Source organism: Cynocephalus volans, chromosome 2 (assembly GCF_027409185.1).
Source record: "Cynocephalus volans isolate mCynVol1 chromosome 2, mCynVol1.pri, whole genome shotgun sequence".
NCBI lineage: Eukaryota > Metazoa > Chordata > Mammalia > Dermoptera > Cynocephalidae > Cynocephalus > Cynocephalus volans.
In genome coordinates this window covers 95,116,109-95,137,825 of record NC_084461.1, presented here as the reverse complement: position 1 = coordinate 95,137,825, position 21,717 = coordinate 95,116,109, and the positions used below count along the sequence as shown (strand labels likewise).

Genomic DNA, 21,717 nt, shown 5'->3' with positions numbered 1-21,717 from the left:
GTAGAGGTTTTAGGCTATTCAATATATAGGATCATGTCATCTGCAAACAGGGACAGGTTGACTTCATCTTTTCTGATCTGGATGCCCTTTATTTCCTTCTCTTCTCTGATTGCTCTAGCTAGTACTTCGAACACTATGTTGAACAGGAGTGGTGAGAGTGGGCATCCTTGTCTAGTTCCTGTTCTTAAACGAAAAGCTTTCAGCTTTTTCCCATTCAGGATGATATTGGCAGTGGGTTTAGCATATATGGCTTTAATTATGTTGAGATATTTTCCCTCTATTCCTAACTTATAGAGGGTCTTTGTCATGAAAGAGTGCTGAACTTTATCAAATGCTTTTTCAGCATCTATAGGGATAATCATATGGTCCTTGTGTTTGAGTTTATTAATATGGTGTATCACATTTATTGATTTGCGTATGTTGAACCTACCTTGCATCCCTGGGATGAATCCCACTTGATCGTGATGAATAATTTTTCGTATGTGTTGCTGTATTCTGTTTGCTAGTATTTTAGTGAGGATTTTTGCATATACATTCAACAAGGATATCGGCCTGTAGTTTTCTTTTTTGGTTATATCTTTACCTGGTTTTGGTATCAGGATGATGTTTGCTTCATAGAACGAGGTCCGTTTCAAACTTTTGGAATAGTTTGTAAAGGATTGGTGTCAATTCCTCTTTGAAAGTTTGGTAAAATTCTGCTGTGAATCCATCTGGTCCTGGGCTTTTCTTTGTTGGGAGCCTTCTGATAACAGCTTCAATCTCCTTTATTGTTATTGGTCTGTTCAAATTTTCTACATCTTCATGCTTCAGTTTTGGGAGCTTGTGTGTGTCCAGAAATTTATCCATTTCCTCCAGATTTTCAAATTTGTTGGCGTATAGTTGTTTATAGTAGTCTCGAATGATTCCTTGTATTTCACATGAATCAGTTGTAATATCGCCTTTTTCATTTCTAATTTTGGTTATTTGAGTCTTCTCTCTTCTTTTTTTGTTAGCCATGCTAATGGTTTGTCAATTTTATTTATCTTTTCAAAAAACCAACTTTTTGATTCGTTGATCTTTTGAATTGTTTTTTGGTTTTCAATTTCATTCAGTTCTGCTCTGATCTTAATGATGTCTTTCCATCTGCTAACTTTAGGTTTGGATTGTTCTTGTTTTTCTAGCTCTTTAAGGTGAAGTGTTAGGTTGTTCACTTGCCATCTTTCCATTCTTCTGAAGTGAGCGTTTAATGCGATAAATTTCCCCCTCAATACTGCTTTTGCAGTATCCCACAGGTTTTGGTATGATGTATCATTGTTTTCATTAGTTTCAATAAATTTTTTGATTTCCTGCTTGATTTCTTCTTGGACCCATATGTCATTAAGTAGAATGCTGTTTAATTTCCATGTGTTTGTATAGTTTCCAGAGTTTCGTTTGTTATTAATTTCTAGTTTTAATCCATTGTGGTCTGAGAAGATACATGGGATAATTCCAATTTTTTTTAATTTATTGAGACTTGATTTGTGACCTAATATGGGATCTATCCTGGAGAATGATCCATGTGCTGCTGAGAAGAATGAATATTCTGAGGTTGTTGGGTGGAATGTTCTGTAGATATCTGCCAATTCCAATTGGTCTAGAGTCTTGTTTAGATCTTGTGTTTCTCTACTGATTCTTTGCCTAGATGATCTGCCTAATAATGACAGTGGGGTGTTCAGGTCCCCTGCTTTTATGGTATTAGTGTCTATTTCCTTCTTTAGGTCTAATAGCGTTTGTTTTATAAATCTGGCTGCTCCAACATTGGGTGCGTACATATTTATGATTGTTATGTCTTCTTGATGGACCAGTCCTTTTATCATTAAGTAGTTTCCCTCATTGTCTCTTTTTATGGTTTTTAGTTTAATGTCTATTTTGTCAGATATAAGAATAGCTACTCCAGCTCGTTTTTCTTTTCTGTTTGCATGGTAAATCTTTTTCCATCCTTTCACTCTTAGTCTGTGTGAATCTTTATGGGTGAGGTGGGTCTCTTGTAGGCAGCATATAGTTGGGTCCTCCTTTTTGATCCAGTCAGCCAGTCTGTGTCTTTTGATTGGGGAATTTAAGCCTTTTACATTAAGAGTTGTTATTGAAAGGTGTTGATTTATTCCTAGCATTTTATTGGTTGTTTGGTTGTCTTAGGTGTCTTTTGTTCCTTGCTTTCTGATTTACTGTTTGGTTTCTGTGTTTGTTGGTTCCTTAGGTTGTCGAAAGCGTTTTTATTTGCTTGTTTTCTCTTCATGAATGTCATTTTTATTATACTAGTGGGTATTGATTGTTCTTGGGTTTTTATGGCAGTGGTAGTTATTTTTCAGGAACCAAACTCAGTACTCCCTTGAGGGTTTCTTGTAAGGGTGGTCGTGTGGTAGTGAACTCCCGCAGTTATTGTTTGTCTGAGAAATATACTATTTGCCCTTCATTTCGGAAGGATAGCCTTGCAGGGTAGAGTATTCTTGGCTGGCAATCCCTGTCTTTTAGTGTTTTGAATATATCATCCCATTCCTTTCTGGCTTTTAGGGTTTGTGATGAGAAGTCTGATGTTAGCCTGATTGGGGCTCCCTTGTAGGTGATTTGATGCTTCTCTCTTGCAGCATTTAAGATTCTCTCTTTGTCTCTGAGTTTTGCCAATTTGACTATGACATGTCTTGGAGAAGGCCTTTTTGGGTTGAATACGTTTGGAGATCATTGAGCTTCCTGGATCTGAAGATCTGTGATTTTTCCTATACCTGGGAAGTTTTCTGCCACTATTTTGTTGAATATGTTTTCAATGGAATCTCCATTTTCCTCCCCTTCTGGAATACCCATGACTCGGATATTTGAGCGCTTGAGGTTGTCTGATATCTCTCTCAGATTTTCTTCCATGTTCTTGATTCTTTTTTCTTTCTTTTTGTCTGCTTGTGTTATTTCCAACAGCCCATCTTCAAGTTCAGAGGTTCTCTCTTCAACTTCGACAAGCCTGCTGGTTAAACTCTCCGTTGTGTTTTTTATTTCGCTGAATAACTTCTTCAGTTCAGCAAGTTCTGCTACATTTTTTTTCAGGACATTGATTTCCTTGTACATTTCCTCTTTCAGATCCTGTATACTTTTCCTCATTTCATCATGATGTCTAGCTGTGTTTTCTTGTATCTCATTCAGTTTCCTTAGAATTATCGCTCGAAATTCCTTGTCAGTCATTTCAAGGGCTTCTTGTTCTATAGTATCTAGAGTTAGAGGTTTATTAACTTTTGGTGGTGTACTTTCTTGATTTTTTGTATTTCTGGTATCTTTTTTTTGGTGTTTATTCATTGTGGCAGGGGGTTTCACAATCCACCGGTTTAAGACTAATGACTAACTAGGATGTTGCTGTGGTTGCCAATTTTGTATGGCTCCCTCCGTGACTGCTCAGTTGGCCTCTAGTGCCTTGTGTGTGTGGTTGCCTCGGGTCTTGGGCTTCTCCGGGGAGCCACCTTTCTGGTCAGCTTGGACTCTGCTGGGCTGGTGGATCACGTACCACAGGGTGTGTGATCTCTGCTGAGCTTTCACTTCCTGTGCAGGACTTCTCCCTGTTCCGTGTGCTCTGGCCCAGGCTGTTGGATCGTGCTGTGGCGACCCCACTGGGTGTGTGGTTTCTGTCGAGCCTGTGCCTCCCAGGTCGCACATCTCCCCACTCTGTGCGCACTGTCCTGGGCTGGGGCGTGTCTTCTGCGCCCCTCTTCTATCAGCTGGGCCTTCAAGACCCTGCTCGGCACTTCCTCACCCAGGATGTCTACCAGGTTTCTGCTAGGCACAGATGACTGTTCTCTCTGGGTGCCTTTGTAGCACTGTATAGATCTTTCTCGGGTCTTGTTCACCTTTGTATCCCCCCGGCATAGATCGAATCTAGCGCCCACCTGCAGCCTGCTCTCCGGCAGGTTCAAGTGGACCTGGGAACTGTCCTACCACACTATTCCCAACCAGAAATCGGTTAGGCGTTTTTCCGAACTGGTGGCTGCAGAGATGGTATCTGCCTCCCAGTAACAAGAAGTTTACTGGGGGCCGGAGTCCAGGGTGTGGTGGAGTGACAGTCGGCCCGCCCGTACTTCCTTGCCCTCCCGACACTGGCCGGGGACGCCCCCCGCCACCAGCCCCGCCAGAGAACCGCGGAGGGAGTGGGAGGGGAGGCCGGACCGCAGGCTCCAGAAAGCCCCGCGCCGGGCCAAGCAAGTGGGAAGGCTCAGTGATGGCCGAGCCGGGCGGAGCTGCTAGCACCTGGGAAAATGGAGCCAGTTCTGGGGCGGTGAGTGGCCTGGTGGTGCTGGCGGGAGCTGGGTGGGTGTAATCCCCCCGAACAGAGCTGGTCCAGAGGTCACTCACAGGGTTGTGCCAGGTCGGGTGTTCACTCTCTGTCTCTGGTTTGTCGTCTTCCCTGTTCTCGGCCACTGCTGCCTCGGGCTGTTCAGTTGCAGCGCGGCTCGGGCGCTCCCAGGGATCTTCTTTAATGCCGGCCTGAAACCTCGAATCCTGAATAGGGCAGCTGGCCGCCTTCAGTGCGGCCCCGGCCTCTGGGATCCTGTCTGCATCCACAGCAGCCCTGGCGCCGTGTTCCCTGTTTCGAGACTCGCTTTTGCAGCTAAGAAACAGTTCTTTTCCTGCTCCACACTTCAAAGCTGTTGCCTGTAAATGAGGCAGCCTCTCCTGCCGAGGGCAAAGTGGCAGTCACCCCGCATGACCGGCCAGCAGCTGCGATCCTCCCTTAAGAGATGGCAAGAGGAAGGTCCACAATTTTCCCGGCTGCCTGAGGCCCAGTGGCCGCCTTTTCCACCTCAGCTACTCCGCGCCGAAAGATTCTTATTAATAAATCCATTTTTCCACAAACTTTTTGAAATACCCCCATTCATGTTTTGTATACAAATATAATAGCAACAATTCAAATGGCTTATTCTATACATTTTTAAATTAAATTTCATGGCATTATAATACAAACCAGTTAAATGTCATAAAATGACTGCCCTGGAAAAAAATTCACAAAATAACATAATACTTAACATTTATTGAGTGCCAAGCAGTTTTAATCACTTTATAAAATAAACACTTAAATTTATATAATTCTTATAACAACACTATTATTATCTCTATTTACATATGAGGAACTGAGGCAGAGAGGTTAAGCACCTTGTCCAAGGTAACAGCACTAGTAAGTGGAAGAGCTGGTATTAGAACGAGGCAGCTTAAATCCTGAGTCCATACTCTTAACAACTAATATTCTCTATTTGAGTAAATACATTTCATTAAGTTTATCTCATATATATACACATACATACACACACATATATATATATATGCTTCAACAAGTGCACAAAGACATAAATACGAGGGGCCTTCAAAAAGTTCATGGAAAGACTCATATTATCTTTCAATTCTACTGTCGGGCCTTAAAAACTAACGCCACCTTAAGTGACATTATAAGCAACGCCATTATAGGCCCACAAGGGCATATTAATGTGGCAGCCTAAGACGGCGCTGGGAGGAAGTAGGGTGGGGGTGTCTGCGGGAACCTTGCCTTAGCCCTTATTGGCCAAATACGTGCTTCTGCGCTCGTGAACACTGCGTGGTTGCAATAGCTAGGCACTGAGACAGGATGCATCCCTATCTGCCTATAAAATCAAGTACTTGTGTGATAATAAATGGAACTGCTCGACAGAACCCCCTGCCGCGTCTGAGTGTCCTTCAACAGGGCTGTTTTTTGGGGGGCCGGCGGGTGTGCTCATCTCTCTTCACGGCTCTCTTCCCCCCCTCCAAAGGGGACAGGAGGGAAAGGGGAATCCCAGGCCCGTTCGCTCGCCCACCGAAAGCAACGAGGCTAAGGACTGTTCAGGTCGGCCGGCGGCAGACCCGACAGAGTGGTGCCCCGTGTGAGGCGTTTTTAAAACTCGTGGGTGAAAGACGAGCGAGTGAGGCCCCCGGCTTCTCGGTCCTAAAAGAAGGTCGACGAAGGGTGATCAACCAGTGGAGTGGCCCCCGCAACCACGGTAGTCGCCGTGAAGTAATCCACCTGCGTGTCAGGGTGAGTACCATAGCAGGGGGAAGTCCCTGCACTTCTCTGCCCTGTTGCTCCCTTTGTCCCTTCCCCATGGGGCAACATGGGAAGTGTGTGTGGAAAGAGTGACGAGACAGCCTGCAAGGCTCTAAAGTACATGTTAAAAAGCAGAGGCCTAGAAATATCTGACTCCACGGCCACCAATGCCTGGCGTCATGTAGTGAAGGTGGCCCCTTGGGCACCTTCGTCCGACTTGTTCTCGTATGAGACTTGGGACCGGGTTCAGACCCTGGCCAGAAAGAATGAGATTAGTCATGGGCTAGACCCCACCTTACGGTTCTACCCAACCATCTCTGCCCTAAAGCTCTGCTTCCATCCTGAGCATCAGGAAGGGGCAGAAAGGGATTGGGCGCAGTTCAATGAGGAGAGAAAAAAGGAAACAAAACTGCCAATGCAAGGCCCTGAGCCACTGAGTGATACCTATGCCCCTACCCTGTACCCTCCTCTCCCAGCATACTCACCCCGCCAAAGTTTAGCCAAAGGAGAGAAAGCGGCACCTGAAGAAGTGGAGGAGGCTAGCCCACCTTTAAAAACATCCCTGGCAGAGCCGCAGGCTTTTCCTTTCATGGCTCGCTGGGAACCCCCCTGCCGTCCGCAGCCCGTGGGGGGAAGCGGCCCCTCAGGCCTATCCGGTCAACGTTGCCCCCGGTGCAAATAGGCCGGCCGCTTGGTATCCTTGGGAAGCTCATGACCTTAAAGAGCTGAAAAAGGCTGTCGCAGAGGATGGGCCCAATTCCCCATGGGCAGAAACCATCCTCCAGGGCTTAGCACACCAACCCTACACAACCCAAGATTGGAAAATGCTCTGTAAGGCTGTCCTCCCTCCAAATTTGTTTATCAAATTCTGCGCCTTCTTTAAAGAAGAGTGCCATGTGCAGGCACAGATAAATCAAGCAGCCAACCCACCCATCCCTATCAGCTTCGGCATGCTGTCTGGAACAGCAGATCAATTTAGTACTGGAATCCAACAGGCTGCTATCCCAGCCCCCTACCAGGACCAGGTTAGGGCAACAGCGTTAGCTGCATGGAAAAAGTTGGCTGAAGGGCCCAGTGAGCCCGCAATGGCCGGGGTCACCCAGCGACCCTCCGAGGACCTGCCCTCTTTCATAGTTCGGGTGGAACAGAGCATACAGAGAAAGTTTCCCCCAGGTCCTCTCCAGGACCAGTTTGTAAAAATGCTAGTGTGGGATGGCATGACTGCCGACCACAAGCTTGCCTGTGCCAAGCTCAAAGATCGTTCTATGGAAAAGTGGGTCATTGCCAGTAGAGACGTTGGAAGCTACCAACAACAAACCAGGGCCTTAACTTCCGCTCTACAAACTCAAGCGGAAACCCTTGCAGGTGCTATGACCCAGGCTCTTAGTGTCAGAATCCCTAAGGAGAGCCCCAGCCAACTGTCCCATATGGGCCAATGTTATGGCTGTGGGGAACAAAGTCATTTCAAAAGGGACTGTCCCAACCGGAAAAATAAAAACCTTCCCTCTACGCCGTGCCCTAGGTGCAGTAAGGGGCTTCATTGGAAGCGTGAGTGCCAGTCTAAGTTTGACAAGGACGGAAAGCCTTTAAACTAGAGGAGGGGCAATCCCCAGCCCCGTCACCCCAAGGGGATACAAAGCAAGCACCTCCATGCCCTACCAGGCGGCTAGTACTCCAGGTTCATTGGACTACACCTATAGTCCCTGGTTTAAGACCAAAAATGAATCTTAAAATTCAAGGCAGAGAGTTCCGATGCCTTGTTAACACAAGAGCAGATTGAACAGTCCTTAGACGGGAAGAAGTCCCTTCAAGCTGGAAGTTAGTTCCAGGCCCCCAAATTTTGGGGGTAGGGGGAAAAACCCCAATGTGGGAAACCCATGAAATCCTTCACTGGGAAGATGCTGATGGCACAAAAGGGGAAGTAAAACCTCTCATTGCTGCCGGATTGGCAGCCAACCTGTTAGGCCAAGATGTTCTAGGCCAAGCAGATGCTTTCATTACCACTGACCATAAGGCCCTTTATGAAGATATCCTAGATGAGGAGGAGTATCAGCAACAGTTTAATCTCCCCTGTTTTCCAAACTATAGGGGGGACCCCACTTTTTGGGACCTAAGAAACCATCTGCCTCTCCCCAGGGTCAAGTTCCCAGAAACTCCTCATAAACAGATGGCCTGTCACCCCCAATCCTAGAGGCCACTGCTCCCCTGGTGCCCCCCATCCGTTGGGTAAATGGGCCCCCAGTTTGGGTAGAGCAGTGGCCACTTCCTGATAATAAATTGCAGGCCCTACAACAAATTGTTGATGAGCAACTCCAAGCAGGGCATATTCGACCATCCACTAACCCCTGGAATACTCCAGTATTTGTAATTAAAAAGGCCTCTGGAAAGTGGAGAATGCTACAAGACCTTAGAGAGGTCAATAAAAGAATGATCCTTCAGGGCACGCCACAGAGAGGACTGCCATGGACCCCCGCTATACCAAGCAACTTATACCTAGTAACTATAGATATCAAGGACTGCTTTTTCTCCCTTCCACTACACCCGAATGACTGTGAAAAGTTTGCCTTTTCTATCCCCTCCATAAACTTTCAGTGTCCCGATCGGCGGTTTGAGTGGGTGGTGCTTCCCCAAGGCATGGCTAATAGTCCCTCATTTTGCCAAATGTTTGTCTCTCAGTTGCTTAATCCTATAAAACAGCTGCCACATGTAGTTCTTTATCTTTACATGGATGACATAATTCTTGGGGCACCAATGCCCACGGACTTATCTCATGCGCTCAGCCTAACTCTCTCCTGCTTGACTAAATGGGGGTTACAGGTGTCAGCCGATAAGGTCCATCCAGACCATACCCCCGTTTAAAATTCTGGGCACACTTTTAACTTTAGAAAAGGCTAGCCCATTAAAGCCTCAGCTAACCATCTCAAACTCGTATACTCTCCCTCAATTACAAAAGCTTCTAGGTGAAATACATTGGCTACGCTCGTGGATCCCCCTTTCCACCGGCCAGCTCATTCCCCTGTTTGCCCTGTTGCACGCCTCGGACCCCAGCACACCTTTCATGCTCCCGCCTGAGTGCCGTCAGCTTTTAAAGTCAGTCCAAGATCTCCTAAACAGCGCCCAGTTGAAACACTATGACCTTGAGTCCCCTATAGAGTTATGGCTCATAGCCACTAACACCACATACATGGCTGCCCTAACCCAAAGGGGGGAGCCACTCCAATGGGTACACTTATCCCTTAGAGGGGCTCCCCGGGTGTACACCACTCTGAACCAAGCTGCTGACCTAATAATGAAAGGAAGGGAATGCTCACTAAGATGTTTCACAAAGGAACCATAGAAAATTGTCATCCCCTTCCACTCGGCAGATTTTACATGGTTAGCTCAACATCAAAACCGGCTGGCACTGGCTCTAGAAGGGTATCTCGGGGTTGTTGATTGCCACTATGGCAACAATAAATGGGTCTCCGCCTTCAAAGAGCTGTCATGGACTAACCCACAGCTTTTTGTCACCAAACCCCTGGTAGACGCCTACAATGTCTTCACGGATGGTGGCAAATCAGGGGCTGCTGTAATTATTTACAACCCCCCATGCACCACATCACAGGCAGCCCCCGCTACTCATTTTCACTCCTGTGATGGGTCGGCACAATACAAAGAGCTGCTCGCTATACTCCTTGCCCTGCAAAAGGTGCCAGACCCCATCAACCTTTTTACAGACAGCTTATATGGGGCCAATCTTTTCCCTGGGCTTCCAGGAGCCCACATTTGCTTAGATTGTAATCCCATCTCCTCCCTTATGATACAAGTAAGGAGTACCTTACAAGGCCGCAATAACCCTATTTTTGTTCAACATCTCCGAGGTCATCAAGGGATGCCAGGATTTCTAGCCACTGGAAATGCCCAGGCAGACACTCTTGCCTCTCAGGGCCCTAAAATATATACAATAGATAGTGCCAGCCAACTGCACACTTTAACTCATGTAAACTGGCGAGGTCTACATGCCAGGTTTCCAAATATACCTATTTCACAGCTAAAAAGGATTGTACACACATGCAAGTCATGCCTTCCTTATCTGCAAGTACCCCCCTTACAACCGCCAGGGGTCAATCCTAGGGGACTCAAGCCTAATGTGCTATGGCAAACTGATGTAACTCACTTCCCGCCTTTTGGGAAACTCAAATATGTTTTTGTGTCCATTGACACCTATTCACACGCGTGTTGGGCCACAGCACACGCAGGTGAAGCTGCCAAGCATGCAAAAAATCACCTGCTGCAGTGTTTTGCCACCTTAGGGCTGCCAGCACAAATTAAAACAGATAATGGGCCTTGTTTTTCTAGCAAAGCCTTACAAGAATTCTTAATACAATGGAACATTAAACATACTACAGGAATTCCCTATAACTCCCAAGGACAAGCCATTGTTGAACGGCATCACCAATGCCTAAAAAATCAATTATTAAAACAAAAAGGGGGAGTCACTAGCCCTCATCAGCAGTTGGGACAGGCACTCCTGACTTTAAACATCCTAAATTTTTCCAAAAATGACCCCCTGTCTGCCTTCCAGAAACACTGGTCAGCTCAACCACCACGCCCGGAAGTCCAAGTGTGGTGGAAAGACCCCTTAGCAGGCCAGTGGAGGGGCCCTAACCCGTTGCTAACTATGGGTCGAGGGTTTGGTTGTGTCTTCCCCCTCAGTGAGTCAACCCCTAAATGGGTCCCAGTCAAAAATCTTAAGTTCTTGCCAGACACCCAGGGTACTGAGGACCCTGAGGAGTTTATTTGTATGTTTCAGACTGCATTATGAACCCTTTGTGGATGCTCCAAGTGGCCGCCCTCCTCGGGTCAACAAGGACAAGGGCCTCTGCCACTGGGGAAGGTCCCCAGGAGCCAGCCAACCAAACCTGGGAGGTCATACAAGCCGCTTGCAGGTGTCTGTATCACATTTAAAAAAAAAAATTGCTAACATCACTTTTTGAAGTTGTTTTACAGAATCGACGTGGACTAGACCTGTTGTTCTTACAGCGCGGAGGATTATGTGCCGCTCTCAAAGAAGAGTGCTGCTTCTATGCCGACCACTCTGGAGTGGTCAAGGATTCCCCAGCTAAGCTTAGAGAAGGGCTAGAAAAGTGCAAAAAAAAGAGCGAGAAGCCAATAGTAATTGGTTCCAAAGCTGGCTTTCAAGTTCCCCGTGGCTCACCACCCTGCTGTCCTCCCTGGCAGGCCCCCTAGCATCTTGGGGCCTTACGCTATTCGCCAGGTTGTGTCCCTTATAAGGCGCAACACCACTTATCTCATAATGCTCACCCAGGTGGTAGAGGAGGTGGCCCATAAAGAAAGCCCTGACAGCCCTTGGGTCAATATAGCCCTTCAAGAAATCAATGCCAATCTCTAAGGCTCCGCCCCGCCCCCGCTTGGCTGGATAGTCGATGACAGGTAAGATTTCCAGAGGGAAACAACCTAAGACAGGCACAGCCACCAGAGGGAATGGAGGCGAGGCTGGGAAGGTTAGCCACCTCCAGCTGCCTTATTAAAACAAAAAGGGGGAATATGTCGGGCCTTAAAAACTAACACCAACTTAAGTGACTTTACAAGCGGCGCCATTATAGGCCCACAAGGGCATATTAATGTGGCAGACTAAGATGGCGCCGGGAGGAAGTAGGGTGGGGGTGTCTGCGGGAACCTTGCCTTAGCCCTTATTGGCCAAATACGTGCTTCTGCACTCGTGAACACTGCGTGGTTGCAATAGCTAGGCATTGAGACAGGATGCATCCCTATCTGCCTATAAAATCAAGTGCTTGTGTGATAAATGGAACTGCTCGACAGAACCCCCCGCTGCGTCCGAGTGTCCTTTAACCGGGCTGTTTTTGGGGAGGCCGGTGGTGTGCTCACCTCTCTTCATGGCTCTCTTCCCCCGTCTCCTTCCAAAGGGGACAGGAGGGAAAGAGGAATCCCGGGCCGTTTGCTTGACCACCGAAAGCAACGAGGCAAGGGCTGTTCGGGTCGGCCAGCGTCGGACCCGACATTCTACTTCTCCACAAACTTTTTGAAGTACCCTCTTACAAGTATGTTTATTGAAACACTGGTTATAATCACAATAACCAAAGGTAAAGGTACTGTAATGCTACTGATGCTTAATCTTCAAGCACCTCACTTGCATAATCCCTTCCACAGCTCTGTACGTAACCTTATATTTGTAAATTTGTATAGGTTTTCTTAAAGATGCTTTCCCCCACCCCCCAAATTTTTTAAACTTCAGGTCCCAGGAAACCTGGATCCAACCCTGGCAATATGACAAAACTGGAAATAAACTAAATGTCTATTAATATGCAGCTATGTTGGTGGGAAAGAAGAGAGAGATTGTAGATAATAGAGACAAAACAACCTAAGATTCAAACCTGATGGTAATGCAACCTAAAAACATGTTTGACGGGAAATGCAAAATCTCAAGTGTCCAGTGCTAGAAATAAGTTATCATAGCCTGAGAAACAGCTCTTGACCACATGATAAGATACCATGCAAAAAAAATTCCTATAAATAGGAAAAAAACAATCCTACAAATAATTGAGTTTAACTCTTCTATGCAGGCACACCTTTATAAATATAGATAATAGATAAATGATGAGATTTTGATAAAATGCTTTGTGTACATATTTAGATGGGTAAAGGCAGTAAATTTGTCATGTACATGTCATATCACTAGGTTTCCATCATAAATGGGTTAAGTAATCTGTCTAGTTTCACAAAGATAATTTGTTAAAGGAGGATAACTTGCTAAATTATCCTCCAAAAAGGTTTTACCAATTGACATTTCTACCAACACTTTATAAGAGGGCTTATTTCTCCATACCTTACACAATACTGGATATCATCAAATTATTAAATCTTTGCCAATCGAGTAGATAAAATAATCTCTTTCTCTTTAATTTATACTTCTTTAATCGTTAATGAAGAATATCCCTTCACAGGATTATTGGTCATTTGTATTTATTTTTCCAAGAACCATCTGTTCATTTGTTTCTTTCATTTCTTTTGTAATAATATTTCAACACAATCAACAACTAAATTAACAACTTTAATGCTTTCAGGAAAAGAAAAGATGTTAAAGCACTAATATCACGGTAAAAAAAAGCAAGATTTTTCTCTTATATTCAAAACATATACACAAGTTTTAACGGAATTACCTTAGATTTATCTTAACAGTGCCAACAGACATACTGAATAACTCTTGGTATAAAATTCTGAAGAAACCTTAATCTTAAACTCATATCCTGAATAAAGACACTGTTCAATAAAATGTAGCTAAAGTTTTACTGTAGTAAGATGCAAGCAATTAAATCTTCTATCACATTATCAAAGATTTATTATCTTTAATTTATTACATTTTTGTTCATTGTTCCCTCACCATAATTAAGAAATAATGATTTATGAGCATAATGAATTTTGCTCTCATTATACTGTGAAAAGCAATGAAACAAATTCTTCTTCGGTCACAAAATCTCTGGTTTACATTAGCTTATAACAGGTAGGTATTCTTAATTTTCCTATATTACACTCCAATACCTATATGTTCATTCTTTTTTTTTTTTTTTTTTTTTTTTTTTGGTCTTTTTCGTGACTGGCACTCAGCCAGTGAGCACACCAGCCATTCCTATATAGGATCCAAACCTGCAGCAGGAGCGCCGCTGCGCTCCCAGCACCGCACTCTCCCGAGTGCGCCACGGGCTTGGCCCTACATGTTCATTCTTTTTGGTGTTTATTAAAATGTTTCAGTATAAACTCCTTGAAGGTACTAACCCTTAACCCCTCGGATATATAGTAAATATATTTTGATAAATGAATAAGTTATCTTGGAAGCAATATAGTGATGACAAAAAAAACCCAGGAATAATTTAGGTCATATTCCTTCACCAAACAGCACATGAATTGAGAAATTAAATGTCACACTGCACAAGTAACATAAACTCTGCCATACATTTTCTGCTATGTATGTGTTCAACTCTATTGTTTAGAACAAGGTTTCTCAACCTCAGCACTATCGACATTTTGGCCAGATAATTCTTTGTTGTGGGAGACTGTCCTGTACACTGTTGAATGTTCAGCAGTATCTGTCGCTAATGTCTACAAACACGATCAAATGTCCCCTGGAGTATAAAATTCCCCCGGGTGAGAACCACTGGTTTAGAGATAGATGACACTGTAAATGTCAATGGTCAAAGACAATAGTCAAAGTGATGCCCCCTGTGGAAGGCATCAAAAATTTGGGGAACAGTTTCAAGAATTTCAATATGACTGCTAGGAAACCCTCTAATCTAGGGTACTCCCATGCCTCCATTCCTCTCATCTGTAGTCAGTCCACTATAATTATTCAGCCTTAATCTTGTACAGATGATTTGTGGACAATCATTTGTTAGTTTCTTCAGTCCCATCTGGACAGCTTTAAAGATTGCAAACCCATTTCCAAGAGCTAGTTCCAGAATCCTACTGTGGCTAGTTATATGTACCACTACAATGTAACTGAACAAGACAAAGAAGACTGTTTAATTATACTGGTTGGGGACTTTTGGCTGAGTCACTCAAGGTAAAATTCCAACAGGTGAGATAATATAACATGTCCAATACTGAAGAGAAATGAGTGCATAAACATTTCTAGCTGTGGTTCTGACACAAAGACAAGCACATACAATGCTTATTAATGAACACATTTCTTTGTATTGTTCCTGGACAAAATGAGGAGACAAGTTAAATATTTAAAAGCAGAGTGCCTTAATCATGTTTTCTAAATTCAAAAATGCACTACTAATTGCCTTTAATGTTTGAAAAGTACTAACAACACATTAAGATTTCTCAAAACTCTTTTAAAGTTTTATGCAACAGAAACAAAGTAGAAGGAACTGATTTAAAAGCCTATAACAGAAGACATCCCTGCTTCAAGAGAAAAAACTCAATTAAAAGTCAAATTTTGTACAAAACACTGATACCAGTAACTCTCTTATCTCTACAACATTCAGCATCCTCATTTCCAACATACTATTTCCAATAAGTTTTGAGGACAAAATAGGAAAAAAAACATTGATAGAGTTTGGATGTGTTGTCCCTGCCAAAACTCATGTGGAAATCTGATCCCAAATGTGGCAGTGCTGGAAGCTGATTGAGTCATGGGGGTGGATCCCTCATGAATGGATTAATGCTCTCCCTGGGGGAGGAGGGGTACTGAGTGAGTGCTCACTCTATTAGTTCCTGCAAGAGCTGGTTGTTTAAAAGATCCTGGCACCTACTCTCTCTCTCTCTCTTGCTTCCTCTCGCCATGTGATCTGCTTGTACCCACCAGCTGCCTGCCACTTTCCACCATGAGTAGAAGGATCCTGAAAGGCCCATGCCAGATGCAGCTGTCCCAGAATAGAAAGCCAAATAAAGCTCTGTTCTTTATAAATTACCCAGTCTCATATATTTCTGTTATCGCAACACAAAACAGACTAATATAGAAAACTGGTATCAGAAGTGGGGTGTCTCTGCTGCAGCTCTAACCCCATGTTTCTGTTCAGGGTTGTTCTAGTGAAGACTCTATGTGGTGAATCCACCCCTGCAGCAGATCTCTTCCTGGGCCCCCAGGCTTTTCCATACATTCTTTGAAATCATAGTGGAAGATCCCAGGCCTTCACAGCTCTGGCATTCTGCAAGTCTGCAGACCTAACACCACATGGATGCCACCAAGGCTTCCAGCCTGTATTTTCCAAAGCTCCATGTCCAGCCAATTTACCCACAGCTGGAGTAGCCAAAGCAGCTGGAGTGCTGGTGCTAGAAGCAGTTTCCTATGGTGGTCCTGGGCCTTGAACCCGTGGAGGGCTCCTCAAGTCTGTTCCCCAAGACTATTCTTTCTCCCTGGGTCTTTGGGCCAGAAATGGAAGAGTTGGTCCCAGAGGCTTCTGCAATGCCTTCAGGGCCTTTTTCTCCTTCTCTTGATAATTCCTTTCCTTTGTACTAATTTTCTTAGCTAATGGTCACTGGACTGCACCACTGGATTCACTCTGCTTCTCTACCACATGGCCAGGCTACAAATTTTCCAAATCTTTATGCTCTGCTTCCCTTTTAAATTTTGCTTTACATCATGCCTTTTCTGCCATAACTCAGAGTAGGCTGTTAAAAGTAACCATGCAGCTTCCTTAATGCTTTACTGCTTAGTAATTTCTTCTGCCAAATATTCTGGTTCATAACTCTTAAGTCCCACCTTCCACAAAGTCCAAGGGCCTGGACACATGCAGCCAAGTTCCTTGCTATGGTGTAGCAAGGGTTATCTTTTGTCCAATTCCTGATAAGTTCCTCATTTCTATCTGAGACCTCGTCATCTGCATGGCCTTTACTGTCTACATTTCTATCAACATTCTGGTCACAACCATTTAACCAATCTCTAAAACATTCCAAACATTCTCTCATTGTTTTGTCTTCTTCTAAGTCCTCCAAACTCCTCCAGCTTTTGCCTAACACCGAGTTCCAAAGCCACTTCCACATTTTCAGGTATCTGTATAGCAACACCCCACTCCTCGGTACCAATTTTCTGTATTAGTCCGTTTTTGTTGCTTATAAAAAAGTACACTGAACTCAGTGATTTATAAAGAAAATAAAATTTACTGCTTACAGTTTCTGAGGCTGGGAATTCCAAAGTCCATCTGGTGGTTGTGACAGTGACTCAGGGGTCTCACAGTGCAAGATGGTGGAAGCAGAGAGAGCAGAGAGAGAGAGACAGACTCTCCTCTTCTTTTAAAGCCCTCAGAACCACACCCCTGACCACCATTTTTAATCCATTAACTACTGCATGGTCCTACAATCCAATCACCTCTTCAAGGCTCCACCTTTCAATTATCATAATAGGATTTCCCACCTTCCCCACAGTCACAGTGGGGGCTAAGTTTCTAATACATAAAATGCAGGAGATACAATTAAAGCTTCAATGAGTTTTGGAGGGACATAATTCAATCCACTACAAACATAAATAAATTTTGAAAATGATACAGCATTATTCTAATATAAGACATTAGCAGTAACTAGGCAAATGAATATAATATTACACAGAACTTTGATTTTCAGAATTAACAAAATTAGTGATAAGAAGTAAAATTAACACATTGTTCAAAACATGTCACTCTGACCAAACAATTTAATTTACTTTTCATTACTTGGAAAAAAATTTGCAATTTTGAATGTGATAAAGTACAACTGCAAAGCAATAATAACGCTAACATTTAAACTGTATAGATTTTCTAAATACTTACATTACTTGCAAACTTTCTGCTGTTAAATTATTCCACATGATTTCATTTGCCTGAAGATTTTCATTTTCTTCTAATAAGGAAATATCAAACTCAATATCTTCTTTAGCAGCCATTGTTCTAGTAAAGCATGCCAAATAATTTTGATCAATATGGATATGCTATCATAATATATCTTAGTACACACCAAAGTCAAAATATTTGCTATTATGCAAAATTACATTAACGAAGTAAACACAAATCATATAAATAAAATTAAACTATAGGCATCACAGATCTAGTCATGTACCTTAGTTCCCTCATTTGTAGAATGCAGATATTAACTAATAATCTTCTTTATCCTGTCACAATTCTAATGAGTATAAAATAAGATGCATGCATGGGAAAGAAACTGGTGTATCACAAAGTTTAATACACATATAAAGTCACAGTGTTATTATTACATATATGTTAAAAAAAGAAAATATAATTTCTTGGATGAAATATAAATTTAAGCAATGATAGAGTGAGAACTGGCAAATTTTGAAATATCATTATATAAATTAAATAGTTATCATCATTGACAAAGGACTTTGAAAATTAAAAGTAGACAAACTAATATAAAATATGCTATGTCCTAATAAGTTATTAAATATTTCTTATTTTAATTTGGTTAAATATTATATGGTAGAAAAAATAATACTGTCATTAACATTTACAGAGGAATGAAAATATCATACCTGTGAACATCTATGAAATTATTGTATTCTGTACTAGGATCTATCTGTTCAACTGACATTTCAATCTCTTTGTGGACATTCACTATTTCCTCTGTAACAAGACTGGTTATCTGGCTGTACTCATCAAATATACCTTTTCTGAAAATAAAAATAAAATTTTACAACATTTTAAAGTTTTATTTAGACAAACAAGGTCCCAAAAAGGATTAAGAGTAATAAACTTAAAAAATGTAATATCAATATTTATAGATGGTGGCTTCATGCACTACCTTATTTCATATACCTGGAGAGTAAAGAGAGGGATTATATAAATGTACAGATTAGCAATTTACATTTGATATAATACAGTAATTGCAAATGATCTAGAATAAGGCATTACCTTTTTGAACATGTATTTGATATGTCTAAAATATAGGACTAGTGATAAATTTTTATTTCTAAATATTCTCATAGAAATTTTGGATTCCACAATATGGAACTCTGATCAAGTCCTGTCTCTTTAACACTCCTTTCAAGTGACCACCACTTCCTCACATGCCCTCCATCTTGGTTCTTCTCTTGCTCGTGGACCTCAGCTCTTTTCCATATACTTAGTTCAACTGATTCTATACCTTCAATGACATCTAAATCTCTTCTCCTGATCTCCAGTCAGTAGTTATCAAAGTTATTAAAGTTATCATACTGGTCTAATAAATGCAAAAGGAAAAAAACTGTTCTATCACAAAGACCAGATCCCTACTAAAAAATTCCATGCTGTAAATATATGCCATCGATTAATAGTGGCTTTAACAGCAGGTGTGGACAGACAAGCTTATCCTGAACATACCCAAATAAATATAAAACATGGCTTGTTTTTCTTTTCCAGAATCATTTCTCAAAGAAAAGTAATCTTTACAAAAGCTCCCTTATTATGAAGTATTCTCTCAACTATTTTAAATAGCAAAATAATGTTTGGGTAAAAAAAAAAAAAAAATTAGATTTAAACTGCTTCAGGCAATGCTAGTTTCAAATGATTAAAGAAATCATCTGACAGACACAATTTAAAGAAAAGAGGATGGCAGAGAAATTTAATACAGATTTAGTCAATACTACTGGAGTAATACAGATTTAGTCAATATTCCTCCTCATGGTTGAATACTGAATAATATTAATGTAAATGAGCCTATCTAGATAACGCTTATAAAGCAATACAGTAAATATTTATGATGAGAAGATCATTAACATTCACCTTCAAGACAAATAGGAGGGAGAAGAAGAAATCTCCTAACATATAAATGGGTACTTGTCACATGGGATTCAATTTCAGTGATATCATCATGCTTGGATTTTTAAAATACTAGATCTAAAATAACGTATTACAAAGTAAAAATATGTTGTGGGAAACTATTATATGTGTCAAAAAACATTCTAGTGATGATAAAGATACTATTATTTAAAATTCATGTGAACAGTTTGAAAAAATATTGACTCATGAAATGAGTGGGAAAGGAAATATTTCTAAATCAACAATATGTAATTTAAAGTAGAGATAAGTAACTAAATTTCTGAATTACGTATTTTAAGTAGACATCTCACTACTTTACCAACACTTTGAAAAGTATACATATTCTAGTTGACTAAAAACACTTTATTTTATCTTCTTATTGTGAATATGGAAGATCACCTAAAATTTACGCTTACTTATACACAAGTATGTTTCTAGTTATCTTCACTTTTACATAAAGAGAAGCAAAAGCAAGTCAAACAGAGTCTGAAAGACAGTAGACAAATTTGATCTCCTAATTTTGAGGTTCTGGAAGTCATTTTTGCCCAAGAAATATTGGGAACCTTTATCCCTTATCAGAAATATTTGTATGTAAGTGAAATAACATAACACAAAGATAGCTAGTTATACTAAATCTGTTATGGCACCAAGGAGCCCTTCAAAGGAAACAATGAAGCCATTTATTAAGTTTAATTAATATCAGGATAACAGTTGATCAAGTATTAAGAGATTTTTTTTTAACATTTCCCCTTTTGAATAATTATTAAAATAGATGTGTTGTGCAGCACAACTTGCAAAGTTTTACAGAGAAGAACATTTCTATCATAGTATAATAAAAATCTCCAGCTTTTGGTGGCCCAGGTGTTCCTTGACTTGTAGAAACCTAATCCCAATTTCTGCCTCTTTCTTCACATGGCTTTCTCTCTCTCTCTCTCTCTCTCTCTCTTTCTGTGTGTGTGTGTGTGTGTGTCTGTCATCTCCTCTTATAAGGACTCAAGTCATCGGATTTTGAGACTACTCTAATTCCAGGATTATCTCATCTTGAGATCCTTAACTAATTACATCTGCAAAGGCATTTTCAAATAAGATCACATTCTAAGCTTCCACTTGCACATGAATTTGGGGGATATGCTATTCAACGCACTGCATCTTTCCCATGGAAAGAGTGCTGGATTAATAAGAAGACCGAGCTAACTTCAAGTCCCAGATCTGCCACCTCTTATCTTTGTGATCTTGAGCCATTCCTGATTTGTCTGTCACAGATACTCTGGCTATAACCTGTTCTTCCTACTCTTCAGGTACTATAAATAACAAGAGAGCAAATGAGCAAATGCACACAAAAGGGCTTTGCAAACTACAATGTATTGTGTAAATTGAATGTTTTGTTTTAGAAATTATCATTTTACCTTTCACAGTTACTATGTGTTGGGAAAATATAGGAAAATGGTCAGGGCCCCTCAGATGTTCAGAATCTTGCTGAACATTTGATATAAATATGAACATGTGCCCAGGTGTTCCTTGGTTATTGTCTAATGTAATTGAGCATGTGCACCCAGGTGTCCTGGGTTTTGGACTTAAGTATAAAGGACGAGTGGCTCTGATCCACGCTTTCCCCCACCACCCTCAGGATGGCCCCGGGGGTGCCATGGGGAGGCCTCTACTGCTGCTGGAGGCTACTGCTGAAAGCTGTTGCTACCAGTGTCCCTGGGACCCTCTGAGAGGCCGCCACCACTGCCAGACCTGCAAGCTGCTGGACCTGCAAGCTGCTGCTGCCATTGCTGAGGACTGAGCTTGTGTCATCTGCCAACAGCTTCTGGGATCTTTCCCAATAACATAACATGGTCCTGCGTGTGAGGGGTCTGGGGACCCTGCCTGTACAATGGGTTTGAAAGGTCTGAGCCCTAGCTCTGACAATACAAATGGAAACTTGGTATAACTAAAATAATGAAACATTTTGGCTTTAGTTATGATTTGCCTTACTCGGCAACTGGCGTAGTTGTGTACCTTTACACTTTGGCACCTACTAACTTATTCAATATTCAGGCATCCTCATATCATAACCTCAAAAATGCTCACAAACATCTTTCATATTTATTTATTGCTACATTTCAAAATATACTAAACCTAGGAACTCATGTGCTAATTTATGTAATTACAGATAAAGTATAGAATATAAGCACTTGCATTTAACTGGCCAAAGTTCCTTCTCTCATAATTCACTACTTATTTGTGAACTTTATCTCTATCTGAAAGATAACCAACCACTTAGTTCTCCTTCTCTAACTCTCCTTCTCTACTACCCCATTTCCTTTCTCTCTTCCCCAACCCTACTCCTAGCCCACAGCAACTCTAACACTGAAGGATTCCCCTACACACATTTCCTTTGAAAGAAAATTCAATCTAGTCATTCAGAAAGTGCTAAGCCAG

General features: G+C 42.0%; 1 protein-coding gene across 5 annotated transcripts in view; it reads right to left on the bottom strand.

The window, feature by feature from the left end:
- The window catches only part of FER (FER tyrosine kinase), a 468,630-nt gene that overhangs the window by 339,364 nt on the left and 107,549 nt on the right, over window positions 1-21,717 (bottom strand). For all 5 annotated transcript variants that reach the window (XM_063085334.1, XM_063085333.1, XM_063085335.1 and 2 more), the window contains exons 6-7: window positions 18,027-18,164; window positions 17,311-17,427 (exon numbers count right to left, since the gene is read on the bottom strand). In XM_063085334.1, coding sequence (XP_062941404.1) covers window positions 17,311-17,427; window positions 18,027-18,164 — 255 coding nt within the window. The remainder of the gene's footprint in view (window positions 1-17,310; window positions 17,428-18,026; window positions 18,165-21,717) is intronic.